The following is a 25904-nucleotide window of genomic DNA, read 5'->3' as shown; positions in this document are numbered from 1 at the left end:
CAAGACCCTGCGGCGCAGTGGAAGTGTCCTGACCGTGTGCGGCTCTTACATACTATATGCCAAACTTGTGATATGGTGCAAAAGTGTGTCATAGAGAAGGCATACCTAGATGGCCGTATCGACATCAGAAGGTCTGTAAAATTATAGAGAGGGAGGAAAAATCGGAAAATTCTCATCACAAACCGCACTTAAGTGACTTTAGGGCAAGACGTCACCACAATGAGACTGTCTATTATAAAACTAATTCCGTCTGCTCACCGCTTAGCTGGTGATAATTCCGACCCAGCCGGGCCTTCCAGTATTGGCACTGGTTCGAGTGCATCCAACAGCGGCGGAAGTCTTTATGTCTGTGACACAGTAAGGGTAAATTGTGTCACTACGATCTGTATTAAAGAATCTTCATATGGAGGAACTAGGTAGGACTATGTCTGTGCGACAAATATATATCAAAGGGCTAACTTGCTGGAGTCCTTTTATTAAAAAGACATGCGATTGAATTCCCTGTCTATTATTCTTGCCGTGATACCCTTGTTGGTTTCAAATTCGATTATTTGTATAGATAGTCATGCATTACCATAAGAGAGGTAACTCTATTCTACTTACAAATATTTATCTGTCATACGAGTGTAAAGAGGGCTCGGAAATCACTCGATATGTTAAACCAGAATTTCGGTCATGCCGTTATTGACATCAAATGCTGTTAAAAGAGAAAATTGCTCTCGTCAATAACTCGATATAGTTAGTTATACATACGTGGGATTACATATATGTAGCTATTGACTTATCTTACTGATTGTTTTTTGTTATGCGGAAACCCAGTGCGGTTCCAATTAGTCTGTAAGTCAATGCTAAACAAAAAAAGGGGATAAAGGCTGGATTTAGACATTCTCTCGTATCTTGCGAAATAACCAATTATACTCCTACGTTGGTTACAGTGCCCGTTTGGAATCCAACTTACCCGTGTGCGGCTTCTTCGAACGTAACAGGCGAGTGCACCTCTTCCGAGCCCGGTTCCGTGTTTGCACACGTGACTGAATACAGGCCTGCGTATATGCGCGTCTCAACGTGAGGCGTTCCCTTCACTCGAGCGCATTCGGAAAGTAACTGTAGCGGCCATATTGGAGAGGATAACGTATCTAGTATCTAATCCCTCATATCGTATACGAGTTTTTGCTGATCAGATGCCCATTTACAATCTGATCAGTTTAAAAGGAAATATTGCTGAAAAGTATGTAATATATATTGCTCAATGCAAATGTTTTGATGTCGATATGCGAACAAGAAAACACAACATAATTGTTTATGGTGCTCTAATTTGATATGTATATCATTATTCTTAGGGAATTCCGGTTTGTTTCATACTCCCGGGTGCAGTGTGACATTCAAATTCTACTATTGCGTGCCGTATTTCCGTGTGCACCGTAATTGAGAGGCATAACCTATATGAGTGGATGACCCATTCATACTGTGACTGCCTATTATAATACAACATGTACATCGTCAAAATCAATGTTTAGGTAATTCCTAAGTATAATTGTCTGTATGGGAGACATAAACCAGCATTGGGAAAGATATTGCTATTACAAAGATTTCCACAAAAACAGTTCTGCAGTCTTACTGATTTTTATACAAAAAATGCAACGTTCTATTGTCTATATTTAATCACCCAAAAAGTATTGCATTTCTTGGTCGTAATTCAACCCCAACTCTACAGATTTCAAGCGCATAATCCAGGTCGCTTCAATGCGTCTTAGTCTTAATTCGCGATTGCCACCTCTTAGTGCCAGAGGAACAGTTTCTATACCAAAAAATTGCACATTTTTACTTTTCTGGCCTTGTTGGCAGGAGGCTACGTGCAAGGCCACAGGGTATTTGGGGTCACAGTTTACAATTGCTCTTACATGTTCCATCATTCTTTCTTTCAATGCTCTAATTGTGCTCCCCACATATTGCTTACCACATTCACATTCAATAATATAAATGACAAATTTGGTTGTGCAATTGATATTATCTTTGATGTTGTGACATATGCCATCCGGGCCCATGAAACTTGTTGTCCCGTGTTTTGCCCATTTACACATACTACAGAACCCGCATTTGTGGAAACCTAGACCACGTTGTGTCAACCAATCTGCATTCCTCATATCACGGGGAACAGTGGGACTCAACTTATTCCGTAACGTGTTTCCTCTTCTGAAGGAAATTTGTGGTCGTTCTGTGATGCAGTTGGTCAGAGCTTTTTCGGATTTTAGTATATTCCAGTGTTTGGTTAGACTTTTTCGTAGATCAGAGTGGAGTGAATTGAAATCCGTCACCATTCTGATATGTTCTCTATCATCAGAATTTCGTTGTTGTCTAGTGATTAGAGTGTCTGTTCTCTTCACTTTCTTGATTCTTTGCTCAGCTTTTATAATAGAATTTTTTGCATAGCCCCTGGTTGGACATCTTTCTTTCATGTTGGTAATACATCTCCCGAATTCACAATCCTCACTACAGTTTCTTCTTGCCCTAATAAATTCACCAAATGGTATGGCGTTAATCTGGTATAGGGGGTGAGAGCTTGAGGCATGCAGAATTGCATTGCATGCCGTTGACTTCCTGAACAGTCTACTGTGCAAGCAATTAGATGAGATACAGAACTCAATATCTAGGAATTCTATATTCGTCTTGCTCCACTTCATTGTGAAGCTAATTTTCCACAAGTTGTCGTTTAAATATTGAAAAAAACTCTGTAGTTGCTCCTCTGAGCCTGACCAAATAAGGATGCAATCATCAATATATCGACCCCAAAATATTATGGAGTCGATATACTGGCTGCCCTTGTCGCCCCAGTGGGGTCGATATATTGATGATTGCATCCTTATTTGGTCAGGCTCAGAGGAGCAACTACAGAGTTTTTTTCAATATTTAAACGACAACTTGTGGAAAATTAGCTTCACAATGAAGTGGAGCAAGACGAAACCTGCTCCGACGCCAACCTCGCTAACTCCGAACACCTTCACTTCCAGATCCACATCGACCCCAAGACCACACTCAGAGGCACCCTCCTCTACAGACCACCAGGACCACGCGCAAAATTCAGCTGATCAGATTGTAAATGGGCATCTGATCAGCAAAAACTCGTATACGATATGAGGGATTAGATACTAGATACGTTATCCTCTCCAATATGGCCGCTACAGTTACTTTCCGAATGCGCTCGAGTGAAGGGAACGCCTCACGTTGAGACGCGCATATACGCAGGCCTGTATTCAGCGCTCTGTCCATCATCTCCCTGTGTTTGCTGTGTATAATGGTTACCTGTCCAAACACGGAACCGGGCTCGGAAGAGGTGCACTCGCCTGTTACGTTCGAAGAAGCCGCACACGGGTAAGTTGGATTCCAAACGGGCACTGTAACCAACGTAGGAGTATAATTGGTTATTTCGCAAGATACGAGAGAATGTGTAAATCCAGCCTTTATCCCCTTTTTTTGTTTAGCATTGACTTACAGACTAATTGGAACCGCACTGGGTTTCCGCATAACAAAAAACAATCGGTAAGATAAGTCAATAGCTACATATATGTAATCCCACGTATGTATAACTAACTATATCGAGTTATTGACGAGAGCAATTTTCTCTTTTAACAGCATTTGATGTCAATAACGGCATGACCGAAATTCTGGTTTAACATATCGAGTGATTTCCGAACCCTCTTTACACTCATATGATAGATAAATATTTGTAAGTAGAATAGAGTTACCTCTCTTATGGTAATGCATGACTATCTATACAAATAACCGAATTTGAAACCAACAAGGGTATCACGGCAAGAATAATAGACAGGGAATTCAATCGCATGTCTTTTTAATAAAAGGACTCCAGCAAGTTAGCCCTTTGATATATATTTTTCGCACAGACATAGTCCTACCTAGTTCCTCCATATGAAGATTCTTTAATACAGATCGTAGTGACACAATTTACCCTTACTGTGTCACAGACATAAAGACTTCCGCCGCTGTTGGACGCACTCGAACCAGTGCCAATACTGCAAGGCCCGGCTGGGTCGGAATTATCACCAGCTAAGCGGTGAGCAGACGGAATTAGTTTTATAATAGACAGTCTCATTGTGGTGACGTCTTGCCCTAAAGTCACTTAAGTGCGGTTAGTGATGAGAATTTTCCGATTTTTCCTCCCTCTCTATAATTTTACAGACCTTCTGATGTCGATACGGCCATCTAGGTATGCCTTCTCTATGACACACTTTTGCACCATATCACAAGTTTGGCATGTAGTATGTAAGAGCCGCACACGGTCAGGACACTTCCACTGCGCCGCAGGGTCTTGTCAATTTGTGTCATGGGAGATCGCCGAGCACTTTAATTGAGTTACCTGTTCCTCTCACAGATACCCATCACAATCACTATCACATATACTCACGTCTGTATATAATATCGATCATAGACACCCTATTCGACACGGATGTGTTGTGGTGGCACTAGTGAAATGAGTTTGAACAATTCACTGTATGTCCACAGCTGGAGGCAGCATCTACTGTATATTTACTTTGGTCAGACAGCATGGTCTGGCATGAAAATCTAACTGTTCAAAGAATATGCTAGATGCTACTTATTTGTTTGTTTCAGCCCTGAGGAATCGCGAAGGCGATGAAACACGTGTCGGCTGGCTGTAATCTTCATTAAAGAATCCAAGATTTACTCATCTTGTGGAACTTTGGTTACTTCTGTCAATTTGGTGTTCTTGAATGTGTTGTTATATTGTCATTGTACAATCGTAATTACTTACCAGAGTGCTTCGGCAAACCTTTTACTTGTTAGTAGTAGTTCTTTACTCACATGAGTGGTTTAGGTTTGTCCACTCGCCGAATAGCACCTGAAAATCTGTACCATTTTGTACTGTATGCGCATGAACAGGCAGTGCACCCTTTTACTGTTCCAAAAACCTTCTCCTTGTCAGGATACATTCTTTTGATTGCAAAAAACACAGTTGATGGACAGAATGCAGAACAATGTCTTACATTCACCCTAGTACAAAGATCTGGGCCTAAATCCATCGTTTTTTTGCACTCCACACCACCGTAGGTCAGACAATGGCTATATGCAAATCAGCCTTTACCCTGTGCCTCATGGGAACAGTCCAGCCCAAACTACCAAGCCATGTCGTTTCTAGACCGGAATCAAGCATCCAAGGACCGGTTTCTGGCTATTAGCCTTCTTCAGCCTGGATAACTTGACTCCAGTGATGTGGAGAGCCTGGGACTCACGTCTGAGCATACCCAGCCCACTCGGGGTGAACATTGCAAAAAACACAGTTGATGGACAGAATGCAGAACAATGTCTTACATTCACCCCGGTACAAATATCTGGGCCTAAATCCATCGTTGGGGTGGTGTGGAGTGCAAAAAAACGATGGACTTAGGCCCAGAAGGGGTGGTGTGGAGTGCAAAAAAAAACCGATGGATTTAGGCCCAGAAGTGAATGTATGACATTGTTCTGCATTCTGTCCATCAACTATGGTTTTTGCATTTTCACCCCGAGAGGGATGGGTATGCTCAGACGTGAGTCCCATGCACTCCACACCACTGGATTCAAGCAAGCCGGGCTGAAGACCTCTGGAATGCCAGAAACTGGTCCTTGGAAGCTTGTTTCCGGTCCAGGGAAGACATGGCTTGGCTGTTTGGGCTGGACTGTTCCCTTTAGGCACAGGGTCAGACTGATTTGCATATGGCCATGTCTGAACTGGGGTGGTGTGGAGTGCAAAAAAACGACGGATTTAGGCCCAGATCTCTGTACTGGGGTGAATGTATGACATTGTTCTGCATTCTGTCCATCAACTGTGGTTTTTGCATACATTCCTTTGATTCCTACTTTTAAGTTTTAGGGTCTGCGCTTTCTTAAAAATAGCTTTGAGATCCAAGAAAACGATAAAGGGTTAGGTGGTGAATTCGTTTTATTCTGAGGGGGTACTGGCTGTTTTATTGATAATGGCAGTTATTGGTCTGGGTTGCTCCCAGGGTTAAGAGCCAGGCTGCTGTCATTAGACTTGTTTCACCCTTTTATGTATTTTATGTACATCTTTCTATTGACTTTTTAAACATTTGCTTGTTTTTATTGTGTATCTTTTATGGCTATTCATGTGCCGAATAAAGCAAATATTGATTGAATTGAAAGGAAAGAAAAAGTGTAAATAAGTAAAGAAATTATAAATACAGTGTAGCACACTATATTTGTGAAATATATTATAGCATATTAAAATATAGTGTTGTACAGTCTATTTTTGTTTTTTTACCTATTTTTTTTTAAATACTGCTGTACTTCCTAGGAAAAACTGTGGTACTGAGTACATTTAAAAAGAAAAATATCTAGAAACTTATAAATATGTTTACACCTATTACCACTTTAATAAAGTTCAGTCACTGAACATTTCATGAGTGATGTAATACGTAAGGGTAAAAGTAGTGCATGGCTAGTGCACAAGCAGAAAACCTCTGTGATCAGGGTGTTGGGGTCCCCGGTACATTGTGTTCAGATGGGCCCTAGTAGATTGGAACCCTAGAGCCATCCATGACTCAGGGAGGTGGGCTCCACTTCCCGCTCTCAACTAAAAATGCACTGGGGCAAGGTAGTCAGGGTGTCTTACCCTGCTCCGCTATATGTTTTTTAGAAATCCTTTTCCAGGAGTGGGTATTAAGTCTTCGAGACCTACAATGGCTGCTGCAACATCTTTGTTGACGTGATGACAGCCAATCAGATCTTAACATTTAATCTGTTTCGTCCGCAGATCCTCTGCCGTGTGAAATGTAGATACGTTTTGAACTATAATTTCTCAAATACTACTGAACAGATTTACACCAAATCCCAAAAAGCATGCCTTCTGGATCATGATCTAGCTTTCTGCCAAATTTGAGGTATCACTGTTCAATTTTCCTATTAAAAACTGCATGGGGGAAACATGTTTTGAGCTCCTCCTCACATCCTCATCCCCTGCTTGACGGATCACCCCAAAACTTTCCAGGAAGAACCTGAGATGGATGATACTGTTTCTTGGATAGGTTCATGAAGATTTGTCAAAGAGCACCAAAGTTATAAGCAAACCAGATAACACATTTCCTATGGAAACTTGGTCCTAACCATAACTATCCAATTCAGTACAGTTCCTTTAAGAAAGTGGCATTCATATTTTTGTTCAGCCCAAAGGAGTATTTCATCTTCACTAGCTCTCTTCTTTTAGGTGGATGAATCACCCTATGAAGTGCTGTCATTCCAGTGGATGGACCAGTTGTGGGACCTCTCTGATTGACTGTGCCCATGATGTATAAAAACATAGAAGAGAGAATTAGTGTTCTGATGACAAAGAATTGTATGTATTGGGATGCACATGCTTGTAAAAGTGTACACAAAATAATATACTTTAGCTTTTGTTTTAATAAAGCCATTGCTCAGTGCACAGAATTTTAAATTGAAAATCCTTCATCAGAACATGGCAGTCTATAAGGTTATAGGTGGGGAAGTGATAATGACATGGATGAATGTATGTGGAACTAATAAGAAACAATAACAAAGTACACCATAACAAAACGCTACAAAATTTTGCCAACACTTAATGAATAAATAATAAAACACTGTGGGGCAGATTTACAAGCATCTTGCGCCTCTTTTACGCTGCCATTGCATCACTTTTGTGATGTAGCGGCGGGGCAAACGATGCGCCATGCTGCGGGGTATTTACAACGTGATGCATCTTGGAGATGCAACACGTTGTAAAGCCCTGTGCCAGAAGTAGGCGTTCCTGCGCGGGGGCGTTCCGGCGCAGGAACGCCTTCCAAAAGTGGCCGAGTGAAATCTACAAGCTTTCACTCAGGCACTTTTGAGCCCATTCTGCGTCAAAACCCTGCGCCTGCTTGAAGATAAGCCCCCCATAGCATTGCTGGAGCTGCATCGCAACTCTAGCAATGCTCTGCCTTTACTGCACAGATGCGTGACGCATCTGTGCCGTTTTTGCCCCATGGTGCGCCGCATTGTAAATGCAGCCAATCCACGGTGGCGGAGCCCTGACGCACAATAACTGGCGCATTCCTGCTGATATGCAGGGATGCGCCAGTTATTGTAAATCTGCCCCCGGAAATTTTAGAAGCTCAAACCAGAATAAGGTACTATATTGGATGTCATCACATTCACTTCTAAGCACAACTGAGGACCCAGGCTCCATGTAAACACTTCTCGCATACCAATGAAATACGATATACTCATGGAAAATGCTCATTTCTTTACTAAATGTCGAGAAGAGAATGCGAGAAGCATATTGGGGTGGTGGGGGTAGTTATTTGATTACCATGCATGCATATATATCAAATAATCTATCCCAGGCATTTATTATTAGTTTGGGAATGTCCTGCTTTTTTACAGATGATGTGTTCTTTTCACAGCATCACACCAAACCTGAGGTCTGCTATCTACTGCCATGCCATAGCAATAGGTGGAGAGGAAGAGTGGGAATTTGCCTGGGAAATGTTCAAAAGAACCACTGTTGCAGGAGAGGCTGACAAACTCAGGGGAGCACTGGCCTGCTCCAGAGAGCCCTGGATCTTAAACAGGTGAGTGATAACAACTACCTATTGTCCTAACCCACACGTATGTGTAGACGGGGAAGAGAGCAATTTTTGAGAAAGTATCGTCTCCCTGTCTAGAATTTCAAATAACGAAAAAGTATCCTACAACCCCTCTTCTTTTTGCCTTAGTGTATGTATCCCATCCTGTCCTTTAGAAGAGCACTTATGCTTATCCTTTTTGGGCCCTCCCACACCCTATCGTTGTCATGCTTCATCATTGGGTCGCACTACAGTCCCTACAAACCAGTGCGGACTCAACTATATCTCAGGGAGCACTTTGGATAGTTTTCCTAAACCCTGGTTTCTGTTTATTTTTGGGCTCCACGGGTCTGATTAAAAACTACTAATCAGGTATTTTTTTTAGGGGAGGGTTACTACACCTTACCATACTGCTGTTTCAACGTGTTTCAGCTGTTCTAAACGACCAGGAAGAGGTCCAGGGCTTTCACCAGGACAACTTTAATTTGATGCCTCATATTGTGTATGCAGATTTTCTTCTTTCCTATCTATTGTTTTTGGTCAGTAAACCATCCTTTGTGATGAGTAGGATGGACATACATTCATAAATAGAGACATGCATTATTGTAAGAGGCAGAGCTACTTACCTATTCTTCGGCTGGAGAGGCCCCAATGGAGCCTGTTTCTATCACGTTCATAATGTGCAGGGTAGAGAAAAGAAAAACTCATTCATCTTGGCTTTTCTATTGGCTTTTCTATATTGCAGAGGCTGAAAACAGAATACACAAAGACAACACAGTACACACGGCATGCAAATTAAGACTGTTGCATACAGCTGGATGGAAAGGAACGGATCACCAAGTTCCCTTGCCTTACCTTAGAAACTCTCAAAATCTCACTTAGATGCAAAGTATCAAATAGTGAAAGTACCACACCTATTATAAGATCCAGTCTTTAAAAAATCTTTATGTGTTCTTATTGTCCTCCGTGCATAGTCACACTGTATACGGACTGGTGGGACACATCCCTGTTGCCACACTCTGACAAGATCAGAGGTGAGAAATTAGTCCCCTGGTTACCCCCTTTTACTGTCATAGATGTTTAAATTGTCTCAGGTCCTGTGCATAGGGTCGGATTGGGGTCACAATTAGACCTGGACACTCCCCAAAAAAGTGGCTCACATTCCCAAATGGTTAGTATTTTTTGTTGTAGCTCAATATAGTGTGAGCTCGATCTGAAGGCATTGGAGCAATTAACACGGGCACAAGCTACATTGCACAAAATCAAATTCATATTTATTTTAGGTAGATTCATTGATTTGCCCAGAACTTGAACACCCTTCCCCAGTTCCAACGTCAGCAGGTCTGAGACCATAACGGTACATCCTAGGTTTTTTTGTCCTCTGGGAAAGGTGGCCTCAAAGCAAGGCCTCTCCAAATTATCCTACACTCCTCCATCAAATCCTTAAAAACACTGGGACTGAGGTGACTACATCTAGCCCCTAGCGAGGCCACTTCTCTTACTCACCCCCTCCACAGCCCACTATCGCCTCAGGGTATGACCTGGCAGAGGAGGGGGATTAAGAAAAGCACACAGCTGATGCTGCTACTCCAGGGTGTAGCAGTTAGCGGTCTAGTGGCCGAATGTTGTACACCCACCACATCCGCAGGCCAGGCATGGCCTGTGGAAAATAAAAGGGGGGCGGCCGCTCGTGGTCGTGACTTCCGACCTGCAATCCAGTGTGGTATCCTGTGTTTCCTTAGCGCGCTCCTGCCCCCGTGCAAGACCTTTCGCCCCCCCTGGCACTTTTAAGGTGCCCCTGGGCATCAGACATGACACTGGCGATGAGCGGAGGGGGCTCGACCCTCGCTCGCACCATGCGCCACTCTGTCAAGCAGCCGCCTCCCATGTGCTCTGACTCTGTACTGCGTGTCTCAGGGGCAGCCGGGCATCCGCAGTGTGTGTGCGCCCCGCCCCCACCTCGGCCGAGCTTTGATGCGGAAAGCATCGAGGGGACCCGCGAGGTCACCAGACACCCCGCGGCGGTAAGCCCAGGCCGGGCTGAATAAGCAGGCCATGCCCCCACCGAGCATTGACTCTCTGGGCAATGCCTGAATGATGAGCTGCCCGAGGCCTCACCTGCACAGCTAGAGCGGCTGAGACAAGGACTGCACTGCCACGCCTGCCTCCATCAAGCATTGCTAAAAGTAAAGTAAAAAAAAAAGTTCAAGTAAGGAGGAAGAGGGGGAACCAGTCTACAGAGAGCCCAGGGAAGGGACTTGTAGGACCCAAGGAAGTCGCCGGCAATCAAGGATGCCCCCGCACCGACCACAAAAACGAAGGTACAAAGCTTCCTGGGTATGGCAACGTACTGCGGAAGGTTCATACCGGGTCTAGCCACCCGAGCAGAGCCACTGCAGGCCCTTACGAAAACAGATGCAACCTGGCACTGGGGTCCAAGAGAAGAAAAGGCCTTCCAAGGAATAAAGGATGCCCTCCTAGTAGAAGCCACGTTGGCCTACTTTGATCCCACAAAGAAGACAGAAGTATTGGTCGACGCAAGCCCCGTGGGACTCGGGGCAGTGTTGGCTCAAGAACACGAACTGGGCCACAGGGCAGCCTTAGCATTGCCAACAAGTCCCTCACACCCACAGAAACAAGGTACGCTCAGATTGAGTGGGAGGCCCTAGCCATCAAATGGGCCTGCACCCACTTTCACCTGTACCTCAAAGGACAGCCATTTACCATGGTTACCGACCATCAGCCCTTCGTTCCCCTTTTCAAAGGAACAGCATCTCACCCACCTCCGCGCATCGAGCAATGGGCCGTTCAGCTGCAACCATATGAAATGGAGGTGGTATACCGCCCAGGTTCCAAGAACCCGGCTGACTTCCTCTCGAGGCACCCTTTCAGTCGGAGAAGCAAGAAGAAGCCGATGATGTCGAGCAATATGCCCATCTGATATCTCTTGCAGCCTGCCCCCAAAGCATGACCCTAGACGACGTGAAAGAGGCTGCCGCCACCGACGCAACCTACACCAGAACAGTGCGTGCTGTACAAGATGGATCGTGGACAGACTACCTTCGTCAAGCCAATTCGTGGTCCCCAGAGGATCACGACACCCTAACGAAAATGTGGCGGGTACGTCACAAGCTCAGCATCAGCAGTGGCGACATCCTGCTGAGAGGGTCCAGGCTGGTGATCCCGCAGAGCCTCAAACACCGGGCAGTCCAACTAGCTCATGGAGGACATCAAGGGGTAACTAAAATGAAGGCACGAATGCGAGAGAAGGTATGGTTCCCGGAGCTAGAGGACATGGTTGAAGAGTACGTCCGACGCTGTTTATTGTGCCAGCTAACGAGCAGCCCTGAGAAACCGATCCCAGTCATCACCGAGGAAGCCTACACTGTCCCGTGGTCCAAGGTGGGCGTAGACTTTGGGAGTTTCCCGGGGGAAGCCACACGCTTGTGGTCATAGACGCGTACTCCAAGTACCCCGTAGTGGAACCTATCGGGTCCACAGCCTTCAACCACGTCGGACCAGCACTGGAGAGTGTCTTTGCAATGTTTGGTCTTCCCCAAAAAGTTCGCAGTGACAATGGGCCACCAATCCAAGGGTCTGAATTTGCCACATTCCTCAAACAACGAGGCATAACTCACCGACATGTCACCCCTCAGTGGCCCCAGGCCAACGGAGACATCGAGCATTTCATGTGCACTTTAAACAAGATGTTCCGCATAGCGGTTGTAGAACAAGCAGACCCGGAACAGACACTCCCGAAGTTCCTAAGGGAATACCGAAGCACACCCCACTGCACGACCCAGCATAGCCCGTGGGCTCTCATGCTCCATGGACCCCGCCGAGACCTACTCCCTACCTGCCCAGGGTGGTCATCACCTCCGTTGGAGGCCAAAGAGGTACACGAGCGAAGGAGATGACACAACCAAGATGCGAGCATCTGCCGTCGCACCACCCCAAGAAAAATCCGCCTTGGACTGACAGTCATCCTACGAAACCGACGTCAGGTAGGGAAGTTCAGGACAAACTACGAGCCTGGCACCTGGACGGCCACTGCGAACCATGGCACCATGGTAACTGAGCGGAGTGGGGAAGAGGAAGTATCGAGGAACATCTCATGGTTCAAGGAGGTCCCGTCAGAACATTCCTGAGAGACCTCGAGTGGCCGAACAAGTTCCATGGCCACCGCTACACCCAAAGGTCTGGAGGAAGAGCTGGGAAACGGCGGAATCAGTAAGACCCCGGATGTAAGCCCCTCACTGCAGCCAGTAACTCTCTCCGAGAACCCTAGCCAGAACAGCATGGACGGGCGCACTGGCTCCCAAAGATACAGCCTGAGGCCGAATCCCCGTCCAAGCCAATGTCTGAGGGACTATGACTGCTGAAGAAGGCCGATCACCGCCAACGAAGGTCCATGCAAGTACTGAGATTATGTATTGGACTGGTTGACATGTTTGAAGCATCGTGTTTGTCTTAAGTGGAAAGAGAAAAAGAAAAAGAACTGACTTGGATAGGGATGTAGCCTTTAGCGGTCCAGTGCCCGAATGTTGTACAACCACCACATCCGTAGGCCAGGCGTGGCCTGCTGGGTCAGAATAAAACGGGGGCGGCCGCTTGTGGTCATGACTTCCGACCGGCAATCCAGTGTGGTCTCCTGTGTGTCCTTAGCGCGCTCCTTTCCCCAGCGCAAAACCTTTGCCCCCCCCGACCCCCCCCCCCCTCCCCTGGCACTTTTAAGGCGCCCCTGGGCATCAGACATGACACAGGGTAGCATAGGTGAGAATGCCCCTCCCGCGAGGCCCTGCATATGCCCACCTTCCCCACACACACCAGGGCCTGAAAGTGATTGCCCAGCAAGGGAACGACACTGCTTCTGGGCCGGCCATTCAAGGGAGGGAGCCACAGTAAGAATGCACTAAGGGCCAGATGACACCTGGCTCCCAGCCTCAGTTAGACAGAATGGCAGGGGAGTGCCCTTGGTACTGACAATACTTTACAGTGGTCTGTTGGGACCGTAAGTTTCTGTGGGCCGATGTAATTATGAGAAGTACACAGGAAATGTGTAAGAAATCCTTGGTTTATTCACATATGTGAAGGAGCCCACGTCCGTGACCCACGCTGGTAGGAAAGCTACAACTGACCAGCACAGGTCGAGGAGCGTTCCCTATAGCAGTGACCTCGAACATGGAACTTCCACAAATAACTGCAAGATTGAACCAACACAAGAATAAGCATGCAGATGCATGCCCAGCAACAGAAAGAAACAGAAGTGCCCGAAGATGCACTTACAAGCGTAAATATGGCACGCTACACAGCACGCCGCCACTTCAATACGATATGCACATGCTACAGCTGTTTATAGAGTCCCTAAAAATCTGGCCGTAGATGACCTTGAGGCACCTAATGTCACACTGCCCGCCCTTCCCAATCTGACCCTATTGGGGAAGTCCAACGGTTGTGTGCTTGCCTAAGGAAGCCACTGTTCGCCCATGCCAGTTATCTCCGGTAGCTCAATGCTGCCATTTATGCCATGATTCTGAATGCCCTGTGTGGGAGATGCCGTGTGTTTCCGCATTAGCCTGAATGTGATGACTCAGCCCATATAATTTATAAAAACATCCTTGGGAAATGTAGTCTCTCGTAGCACGGCCTAATTTAAAATATATTTGGAGATCTCAGACCATTACTCGCTTTATATCTTCTTTTGCCTTTCTGTGCAGAAACAACAATCATAGCGAATCCAGAGAACAAATAGCTGTACTGTGCCCTAATAGAGTGTACGGACCATGTTGACTAGAAAACGCAGGGGCATATTAACAAGGGAGCCAAAAAGCGGAGATAATCTTATCGTCCTATTTTCAAGCCGATGCTAACATGCATTAGCGCATGTTAGCAGCCGTTTTGCCGACGCCTCGCTTTACATCCCTAATGAGATGCTAAGTGGGCGTCACTGGGCGTACCCCTGACGGACTACCTTGTAAATTATCGCAAAATGCACATTGCGATATTTACAAGGTGGCCCTCAGGATTTTAGCAGACGTTAGTTTTTGGTGAAAACCGCGGTTTTTGCCAAAAACTAACGTCTGCTAAAATCCTATCTTACCTATTCACAACATAGGGGGTGGATTATGCTGATACGACCACAGGGTCATATCAGCAAGATTATTGCCGTTTTCCATGGAACATCGCTGGAAACCTAGCGATGTTCCATCGAAAACACAGCTATCGCAGAAATAATTATCGCCATTGCGCTATGCGTTGTTGATACAGCGCTAGCATGGCGATAAATTCCTTCTATAAAAAATTTATCGCTAAGCGTGCCATTGATTATATGCCCCCCAATTCGCTGTACATGCCAATGGCCAGAAATAACAATAGGGTATATTATCAAAGGTCAGCGATAATTATCGCTGGCCGCGCTTAGTGATAGATTTTTTATCGCAGGAAATTATCGCCATGCTAGAGCTGTATCAACAACGCATAGCGCAATGGCAATAATTATTCCTGCGATAGCGGTGTTTTCAATGGAACATCACTGGTATTCCAGCGATGTTCCATGGAAAACGGCGATAACCTTGCTGATACGACCTTGTGGTCGTATCAGCATAATCCACTTCCTATGTTGTGAATAGGTAAGTCAGGATTTTAGCAGACCTTAGTTTTTGGCTGCTAAAATCCTGATAGCCACCTTGTAAATATCATGATGTGCATTTTGCGATAATTCACAAGGTAGTCCGTCAGGGGTACGCCCAGTGACGTCCACTTTGCATCTCATTAGGGATGTAAAACGAGGCGTCGGCAAAACGGCTGCTAACATGCGCTAATGCATGTTAGCACCAGCTTGCAAATAGGGCGATAAGATTATCTCCGCTTTTTTGGCTTTTAAAGCCAAAAAAGCCGAGATAAGGCACTTGGTAATATGGCCCCAAGGGATTACCCTAATCCACGTGGACCCTAGGTATTATTACAATTGAAATAAAAACAAAGGTTCCACTCAGAGTATGAAAATAAAACTTCTTAATTACAGTTTCAAACTGTACCAACAGAAATGTGTTGCATGATTTCAATTAATGAAGCTTGCAAACAAGGGAGCCTGCGACAATGTGCCACATACTGTTTTATGCTATTCTTCAACTGATATATTGAGCTTTAGGATGTTGCACTAAATGGCCCACTCCACCAATATGTTTATATTTATGAGATTTCCACCCTTGCACACACTGACAGCAAGTGAGATGCACTCACTGTTCTTTAGCCTAAGCAACCCACCTATTGTGCCCTTTATTTATCATGGAAAATCATCTCAAACACACCTTTCTTTGTGTGAGAGTCCTGAGGATGACCCTTGAAGTAACAGGCCCAGGTCAATATCCGAAGCTTACTACATGTGTCCAGGCAAGACTCCCAGGAGGCATTTTCAAATCTAATATTATGGCAACAATACCTTGTTGGACAAAGCCGGTCACAATACATCCTGTTACTTATAGGGGGCCCAGAGGTCTTTTTAGGTTTCCCCTGCACATGGCTTGAGAAATCTCTTGTATTTAGTATATCTTAAAAGGGGCTCTTATCAGTTCCTGGTGCTAAATTACTGTGTCCATCCACTGTTGTGTGGAACCTTTTCAGTGTACTTTCCCTGGCTTCATGCAATTAAACAGCTGCATTACATTCCTCATCATTTCACCGTAGCCTATCAAGGAGTATTCATATGATCTCACGCTACATTTTAGGTGGGCTTAAGTTCTTGAACTTGATTTTAGTACTTTGTTTTGGGCAGTTATATTAGTGTGCCTGCATGAGCCTTGTGAAGATCTCACGTCACTCTCTCTCGATATTGGAAGAACTTGACAACACTGCCATCTGCTGGTTATTTTTTTAATTGATTATAAAAATTGCTCTCCATACCTTTCTTCGTCAGATTTTTTTTATATTGCTCTAGTCCTGAACAGAGTACAGGTGGTCAACTGGGATATCAAGTCGGATATTCTTGTCTTTAGGTTTTGCCTGCAAAAGCAGCTTATTATTAATCACACAGGCAAAACCTAATGAATTTACCAATACTGCATTTACCGATACTTGTTTTATTTATTGAAGACTGTTTTCACTTACCAAGGAAGTGCAGCTGCGCTGCCCACGCGTGTAGTCACTTTAGGTCAGACCAAATGTTTTACGAATCTTCATTATTACACTCTTTCATTTGTGTGTATCTTCGTTTTTGGAAGGTTCAATACCTCCTCGTTAGTCTTCCTCGCCACATGACTTACATAGTGAGCTTCAGCTCCACGACAGAACCCTCCAAAGTAAAAAAAGCCTCCCACCCCCTCCCAACATGGCCGACCAGTCACCCCTGACCTCTATAAGAGGCGGGCCGGCCCAACCAACAGCCTGTTTTTTTTGTTCTGCGCGATTCTCTCCAGAGGTGTGATGCAGGTAAAACATGGACCTGCTCTAGCTGGTCATTGGGTTTTGGGTTTGAGGTCCTGCCATAGCGGACCCTGGGACCTGTTAGCTTCTAAAATCCCCCCCCCCCCCCCTCTTCTTTCCCCCGGTCCTGCGGGCCGGTTAGGTGCTGCTGTAGCGTGCCTGGGGTGTACAGGGGGGGGGGGGGGCAGCCAGGGATGTGGGGTTTGTCTAGGCATTCCTGTTCCCTCCCCGGTTGGTGTGCTAGGGGCCCTCGCCTTGCTGGGCGCTGGGGGTGCCCCTGCTTGTGCCTGGCCTTACGTTGGGCGGCCGCCGTTCCTGTTTGCAGGTATGTCCAGGAGACGGTCCCGGCCGCCGGGGTGCTAGCGCTGTGCACCGTGTGCCGGCGGGGGACCGCGATGCGTCTGACGGCGCGCCCCTGTCTGCCGTGACGGCTTGGAGGGGCGCGGTCTCACCTTACAGGTCGGGTGCGGCTCCGGGCTCCTCTGGGTGTCTCGTGCCCCGGGTGCAGAAGGTCGGCCGGCGCTGACGGCGCTTGCCTTCGGCAGTCTGGATGCGCGGTTTTCAGCGCTGGACGCTGCCTTCAATTCGGGGCTTTTGAATCCTTCGTCCCTCGGCTGCTTACAGCTCGGGGATTGGCCGGGCACTTCCCGCCCCTTGGGGGCGGGGTCTCGCAATTGAATGCCTTCAGCCGAGTTTCCCGGCGGACTATTTAGGCCCCGGCGTCCTGGGGTTCCCTAAGTTTTCACCTTGTCTTTGAGGTGGTGTGTTACTCTTGGAGATGGAGGGGTCTGGCTCAGGAGGGTCGGGGTCTGACTCTCTGTCTTCAATGCCTTTGTCTGCGCAGTCCCTGCAGCTGATGATTCAGTCTGCTGTGGCTGATGCTCTGGCGCAGCGCGATGCCCAGGGTCCTCCCTCGCCGAAGTGGACTCGCAGGGAGCCCGCTCCGGTGTCTGATGCGGAGGGGGAAGAGGAGGATCTCCATGGCCGTTACATCCAGGGTCAGGAGCTTCGTGACGTCCTTTCCCACGTCAAGGAAAACTTGGCCTTCCCTCCTCCGGCGACGGAGGATGTTTCCGAGGATTTCTTTGTCCAGTATCAGCGCAAGGCTCCGGACTCCTTTCCTCTTCATGCGTCCATCAAGAAGGTCATCGAGGGGGAGTGGCTGGATGTTGATAAACAGTCCTTTCCGCGATATCTGTCAAAACGTTACGCTGTTGAGGAGTTCACTCGGGACTTCCCGCCGGCGGTGAAGGTGGACTCGCTGGTGGTGGGTCTGTCGTCACAGGGTTCCATCATTTCTGAGGAGACCTCCCCCTCTGACCCTGTGGACAAACACGTGGAGGCTGCTGCTAAGCGGTCTTATGCTGCGGCTAACTTCACCATCAGGGCCTCAGCCTATTTGTCGTGCACGGTGCAGTCCTTATTGAAGGACTTCCAGTCCCTGGGCGAACTTCTGGATCAGGGGGCTGATGTTGTCCCCACACTGGCCTTGATGGAACAGCAGACGCGCCTCCTGTCTGACATCTCCTTTGACACTCTGGGTGCGGCGGCTGCCGCCGGGGGTGCGGCGATCCAGGCCCGGCATCAAATATGGCTACGACATTGGAAGTCGGAGGCGGCCCAGAAGGCTCTACTCATGAAGATACCGTTTTCCGGGGCTAAGCTGTTTGGCCCTCCACTGGAGGTGATGGTTAAGAAGTCTGCTGAGGACCGCAAGTTGCTGGCTCCCATCAAGTCATTTGTGTCCCGCTTCCCGGGTCGCGGCCGGATTTTCTCCACGGCTTCCAGGGGTAAGGGCGGCGCGCCCTTTCGTGGCAGGGGTCGCGGCCGGGGCACCCCTTACTTCACCAAATCCCGGTCTCAGCCGGCGGCTGCCACTGCCTCTACCGCCCCTAAATCCTGACTTTCGGCCGTCTCCCTCCGGGGTGTTCCCGGTGGGGGGCCGTCTCCGCCACTTCCTCCCAGCCTGGGTGGGGTCGGTCACGGATCTTTGGGCTCTTCGGATTGTGAGAGAAGGGTTCTCCATCACCTTCTCGTCCCCTCCTCCGGATTTTTTCCTCGCTACGCCCCTGCCTTCCTCCCTGGTCAAGAGACGGGCCTTGCTGGCCGGTGTTCAGGACTTGCTTGCCAAATGGGCCATCCGCCCGGTCCCTCCGTCACAGAGGGGTTCGGGCAACTACTCCATCCTGTTTCTGGTGAGGAAGGTGTCTGGGGAGTTCCGCCACGGTGTTGGATTTGAAATGGTTGAATTCTTATATTCCTCATACTAAATTCAAGATGATCTCTCTGCAGGAAATTCTGCCGCTTCTGGTGCTGGGCGAGGTGGTGGCTTCGCTGGATCTCCCCGACGCTTACCTCCATGTCCCGGTCCATCCTGTTTCTCAGTCCTTCCTCAGGTTCTGCGTTGGATATTCCCACTATCAGTTCCAGGTACTTCCCTTTGTCTTCTGGCTCCCCTGGTGGGTGTCCTTCACCAGGAGGGGATCAGGGTTTTTCCGTACCTGGACGATTGGTTAATATCTGCCTCTTCTTTTTCCAAGGGGATGCTGCACGTCGGACGGGTCTGCGAGGTCCTCTCCTCCCACGGCTTCCTGATCAACGAGCGGAAATCACATCTGTCACCCACTCAGGACTTGACCTTCATTGGGGGTCGTCTGGACATGGTGCTGGGGAAGGTGTTCTTGCCTCTGGGGCGCCGGGACACTTTGTGGCGGGATCTGAGATCCCTTCTGGCTCGGGGTTCTGCCCCGGTTCGCCTCTGGCTACGAGTTCAGGGCCTGATGTCGGCAACCATAAATGTGCTCCCCTGGGCTCGCCTCCACCTTTATCCCTTGGTCATCCATCTGCTATCCTTCTGGGATCCCCGCTCGGAGGATTACGAGTTCCTAGTCCCGGTCTCCCCTCAGCTCCGTTCAGAGTTGGGTTGGTGGTTGGTGGAGTCTCACCTCTCCGAGGGTCTTCCGTTCTTGGTGTCACCGTCCAGGGTGGTCACGACCGATGCCAGTCTCCTCGGCTGGGGGGCGACCTTGGGCGCGGAGTCGATTCAGGGTGGTTGGGATCCCCTACAGTCTCGCTGCTCCTCGAACTATCGGGAGTTGAAGGCAGTCCTCCTGGCCTGCCGTCATTTTGCTCCTTCTCTGCGGGGTCACCATGTCTTGGTCAGGACAGACAACCAGGTTGCGAGGAGCTATGTCAACCATCAGGGGGGGTGCAGGGTTCGCTCCCTTTGGTTGCTGACTCAGGAGTTGTTGTCTTGGGCGGAGGCGTCAGTCCTGTCTCTTCGGGCTGTCTATCTCCCGGGGTCCGACAATGTGGAGGCGGATCGACTGAGTCGGATTTTTCCTTCGTTGCCTTGTCTCTCCCTGACCCCGGTGGTGTTTCAACGCCTGGTGTCTCGCTTCGGTCTGCCTCTGGTGGATTTGTTCGCGGACGGGGACTCGGCCCTCCTTCCCAAGTTCTGCTCTCTCCTCCCGGGTCCGGGGGTATGGCGGGTGGATGCTCTGTCATTCACTTGGCCATCCGGTCTGCTGTACGCATTTCCCCCGTTCCCTCTGATTCCCCGGGTCCTCTGCAAAATTCGCTTGGACAGAGCCAGGGTGCTTCTGGTGGTTCCCGGCTGGGTCCGCCGCCCCTGGTACCCTCTCCTTTGCGAGCTGGCGGTTCAGGCCTGCTGGCCGATCCCGGATCTGCCCTTTCCGTTGAAGGGCCCCCCGCTCCCGGAGTCGGTGTTGCGCCAGCTCCATCTGCAGGCCTGGCTCTTGAGCGGGTGACGCTGCTTGCTCGGGGTTGTTCTTCTGGTGTTGTGGATTTGCTGCAAGGCTCCCGCAGGTCTTCCACCTTATCTTCCTATGCCCGGCACAGGGCTTCTTTTTCGCGTTGGTGCGGTCTGCTGGGTGCTGACCCCGCCTCCGTGGATCCCTTGAGGGTCTTGGATTTCCTTGCTGAGGGGTTTTCCTTGGGCTTGGCCCCTTCCTCCCTGAGGGCCCAGTGGGCGGCCTTGCGGGCCTTCCGCAGTCCGGATTACGACGGGCTGGGTCCCCTGGTGGCTCGTTTGCTCCGGAGTTGTTTTCTCCATCGCCCTCGGACGATCTGCCTGTCTCCCCCTTGGGATCTCCCTCTCGTTCTACGAGCCCTTCAGGGTCCTCCCTTTGAACCCCTGGCCTCTGTGGCTTTGCGGTTTCTCACCTTTAAGGTGGTTTTCCTGGTGGCAGTGGTGTCTGCTGGGCGAATGGGCGAGCTGGGGTCGTTCCTCCGCTCCCCTCCCTTCTTGCGGGTTTTGCCGGACAGGTTGCTTCTCCGTCATGACCCCCGTTTCCTTCCCAAGGTTCCTTCCCTGGTGAACCGGGCTTGGGAGGTGTCTTTGCCTTCTTTCCCTCCCAACACGGATCCTTCCTTGTCCTTGCTGGATGTCAGGCGTGCTGTTTTAGTTTATCTGGAGCGCACGTCTTCCCTTTCCCGGTGTGATAGCCTGTTCGTGACTTTCGGTCCCGTTCATTCTGGTCACAAGCCCTCTCTTTCCACCTTGAGTCGCTGGCTTATACAGGCTATCATCCTTTCCTATGCTTCGCTGGGTTCAGTGGTGCCGGCGGGGGTCCAGGGTCGTTCCACTAGGAGTGTTTCTGTGTCCTGGGCCTCCTTCAAGGGTGTCTCCACTGAGGAGATTTGTCAGGCGGCGACATGGTCGTCCCCCCACATGTTCATGGAATACTATTGCGTTGTCTTGGGTGGTTCTGTCCCTGGGGACTTCGCTGGGGCCGATCTGAGTGCGGGAGCTGTGGCTCCTTGATGGCTTTTTCTCTGTGTCTGGATTCAGGTTTGCTGTAATTCCTGTTTTCTTTTCATTGTTCTAATTAAACCTTGTGTTGGTTTATCTGCATCACCGTGTGGTGTTGTTCTTCTTGTGGTCAATGAAGCCTTTTAGCTTGGGTATTTGCTCACTATGTAAGTCATGTGGCGAGGAAGACTAACAAGGAGGTAATGCCCCGGTTACTTACCGGTAATCTTCATTACTCCGAGTATAGTCTTCCTCGCCACATGAGTTCCCTCCCCCCCTCCCTGTCTGGCTATCGGCTTCATTGTTTGCTTGGTGGTTCAGGCTGTTGGTTGGGCCGGCCCGCCTCTTATAGAGGTCAGGGGTGACTGGTCGGCCATGTTGGGAGGGGGTGGGAGGCTTTTTTTACTTTGGAGGGTTCTGTCGTGGAGCTGAAGCTCACTATGTAAGTCATGTGGCGAGGAAGACTATACTCGGAGTAATGAAGATTACTGGTAAGTAACCGGGGCATTAATTGATCTCTCACAACACATTGCTGTGCAATAGTTTAGAGTGTACCTGTTTTTTACAGTATATGCCAATGACATCACTTTACATCTGCAGGTCCCAAGCAAGGTTGCAAAAGGACACTTGACATTGCTTCATGTAAAGCAATAAACAGAATAAGGAAATCATGGTGGGTTGTGCAGTATCTGACAATCCTCGCTAAATAGCTTTATTGTATTTTGTATTAACATTTTGACTAACTCCACTTAACATCTTTGCAGCTTGCAATGCTACGATCTGACATCTATGCTTCTTTCCCTTCTTAGGTATCTTGAGTACACCTGGGATCACACAATAATCCGGAAGCAAGACGCAATCTCCACCATCTCTTCTATTGCTAACAACGTTGTAGGACAGAGTCTAGCGTGGGACTTCATCAGAGCCAATTGGGAGAGGATTTTCCTTGAGTAAGTTTACTAATTGTTTACAAACGGCATCAGAGGCAGAAGCTCTGGTGCAGACCTTTCACTTTAGAAACAGGTAAGCGCCAAAGAACAAAAACAATCACAGCATATAATGACTATTGGTCATCATCTCCTCCTTTCGGTGGCCTGAGAGGGTGAGAACGATCCAATTGATACTATTTGAGGGAAAATTATTTTTAGTTACAGAAAATTGCCCGCTAGAAAGAAAACTGCGAGGACCAAGATTTCATTCAAGATGCAACCCATCTCCAACTTCAGAATAAACAGTGAAAACGTCAAATCATTTGGGAACGGTTAGGTCTAGCATTCTTTTGATTTCACTAAAATGATAGGTGTAACATACTTGCTTATATGGCCTTTCATCCATTTGCCTATTACTGTGTTATTGACATTTGACTTCTCACCAATACAGTGTTTCCCAAACTGTGGGTCGGCCGCAAGCCGATTTTTGGTTGGCCAAGAAAGTCCAAGCTATAAGGATGCCTTTAAATTCTTTATCTGTGTTACATTTGCTGTGCCTCAAAGACAGAGGTCAAGTGGGAGGCTTTGACACCTCTTTGCAGGCAGAGAAAGAAAAATAAAGGGATTTATGTGGCCCTATTGCTGGGGTATAGGGAGTGTGAAAGGAAAAACTACAGGATATCATTTTTGTAATGCAATACAATATGAAAATCCCTGTAAATGAACTATACACATTCAGCAGTTAGAAAAGCAAAACTGAAGCACTTCTTTTTATAATTATGTGATGGAAGTGTGATGGAAACAAAGATTTTAATAGGATCAAAACAAATCAAGACATTTTACTTTGTGATGCACAAACATGGGCGTCCGCAGACATTTTTCCAGGGGGAGGCTAACCTGGCAAACGAAGGGGCGTGGCTAAAATGTCAGACAATCAGGATCGGGTAATGCTCAGGCCAAGCTGAGAAAAAAAAGTGGTGAATTCTGCATTTGAAACTGGACAACAATTAGAGCACATTTATGAACCCTAATATTACCCCCTGGCCCCTAAATCTCATACATTCCCCGATCCCTAAAATTAGCCCCTTAGCACCCCAAAACCCATAACCCAGACCCACCCTGACCCCTAAAATTGCCCCCCTGGCACCCGAAAACCCATACCCGCCCTGGACCTTAAAATGTCCCCCCTTGCAACCCAAAACCAATACCCCCTCTGAACCCTAAAATTACCCCCCTAGTACCCTAAAACCCACACCCACCCTGAACCCTAAAATTACCCCTGCCCCCCAAAAACTCATACCCGCCCTGTACCCTAGCATTACCCCTGGCACCCCAAAACCCATATTCACCCTGAACCCTAACATTTTCCCTGGCACCCCAAAACCCATTTCCGCCCTGAACCCTAAAATTACCCCTGGCACCCCAAAACTCATACCCACCTTGAACCCTAAAATTATCACTGCCAGCCAAAAACCCATACCTACCCTGAACCCTAAAATTACCCCAGTGCAATCCCAAAAGCTGAACGCTACGGGGCAGATTTACAAGCCCCTTGAGCCACTTTTGTGTCACTTTTAACATGGGAAAAGTGACGTAAAAGTGGCCCAAGGGGCTTGTAAATCTGCCCCTACAAGCTTACACTACATTTGTATATTCGGAGGAGACTGTCCTCCATGACGTTTCCATGCATGTAAGTCTAAAACACCGTAACCTAGATATCCAGCCAGTAGGTAATGCTGGTGATGCTGTATAATGCATTAAAGTTACTGGAACTTAGTTAAAAGCGTCTGCCTGCTCTGCTGATACTAATCAGTGGAGTTGGGCTGATCAGCAGCCCCTCCCGAAGGGCTCACTTTCTAGATAGGTGAGGGTCAAATATCTCCTGGATTCTCCTTGCCTGGGCCTCCTCTACTTCTTCATCAGTGCCCTTAGATGCAAAAAGAGACAGACCCATGGCCCTGTTCACCATTTATCTGGTGAGCAGCGCCATGGATGTGTATTCCATACAAGTGCACAGGCAGCAGGGTGAAAGGGATGGCAGTGCAGGTGACACTTTTCCTTTGTAACATAATTCCTGCTGGCGTCATAGCCCAGGGTGTGCTGTCTGTGCACTAGTATGGAATACATATCTATACAAGTGCACAGACAGCAAACCCTGGGCTATGATGCCAGCAGAAATTCCTATAGAAAAGAAAAGTGTCACCTGCACTGGCCAACCCTTTTCCCCTGCTGTGCACATCTTCCTACTCCCACCCCATGATGAGGCAGCTAGAAATGGTGATTTGTCATTCTGAGGTGTGTTAATGTTATAAGAATGTGTGTGCCTGTCTGAGACAGCTTCCCGGCACAGCACACACACAGAGCCGCACCCGTGTACTTCACACAGGTCTTTAAAAGACCATTTACTTGGTAATGAGGCTTTGTTGTGTTTTCACCCCTACTTAGAGCCCCTGCGTCTCCACTCTGCACATGGCTTTGGCTGGATGAATTAGCCCCCCATCCCGAAATTTAGGGGAGACTAGTTGACGTGAGATTTAAAAGAGGCGTGAACGAGGGGTTGAAGAGGCAGAGTGGTGACGGTGATGGGGCAGACATTTAATGCAGTTTCCTTTTCGAATGGGTTTATTGCACGAATCTAATTTGACAGACTCGCAGACAGCAAATACTGCCGCCTTTCCATGGCGTCTGAAGTATTTTTCTGGAAGTTGTGTCGATGAGCTGATCGGGTTCTTTTCTTCCTTCATGTGGTGGTGATGAGTGGGTTGCAGGGCGCCTGCACTTGTCGCATCTGTCATTGGTAGCCCCCTGCTTCCATCTGAATGCCGAGGATCACGGCCTCCCCCCCACCCCCCCAACCATGGCACCTGGAGGGGTCGCTGTGATGTCTAGGGAGACCAACTGGCATGGGTGCAAATTCAGGACAGTTAGTGTAAAAATTCAGGACAAAGGGTCAAAATTCAGGACAGCGGGTCAAAATTCAGGAAAAGGTAAGGTTTACAGAATCATCAGAGAAGGTTACGCAATAGTATACAAGTAAGTAAATAGACAACTACTAAAGTACAAGTTTGAATAAGTTTATATTAGGTTGAGACAATTGTGCACTTCATGGTTTGTCAGTATACGTGCAGCTTTAAGCAAATGTGCCGGTCTTTTTGTGGTAACAAAACCGCCCCCACCTTTTCAGCTCCCAGA

The 25904-nt window shown here is 48.0% G+C and overlaps 1 protein-coding gene across 1 annotated transcript in view; it reads left to right on the top strand.

Annotated features, from left to right (window-relative positions):
- LOC147733564 (aminopeptidase N-like) overlaps positions 1 to 25904 on the top strand; it is a 262708-nt gene that overhangs the window by 214297 nt on the left and 22507 nt on the right. Inside the window, exons 17-18 of the mRNA XM_086958150.1 lie at positions 8427 to 8594; positions 22593 to 22733. Of these exons, the coding sequence (XP_086814276.1) occupies positions 8427 to 8594; positions 22593 to 22733 (309 nt within the window). The remainder of the gene's footprint in view (positions 1 to 8426; positions 8595 to 22592; positions 22734 to 25904) is intronic.

Source organism: Lissotriton vulgaris, chromosome 2_1 (assembly GCF_964263255.1).
Source record: "Lissotriton vulgaris chromosome 2_1, aLisVul1.2, whole genome shotgun sequence".
Classification (NCBI taxonomy): Eukaryota; Metazoa; Chordata; class Amphibia; order Caudata; family Salamandridae; genus Lissotriton; species Lissotriton vulgaris.
The sequence above is the reverse complement of the archived record's forward strand: the minus strand, read 5'-3'. Positions and strand labels throughout refer to the sequence as shown.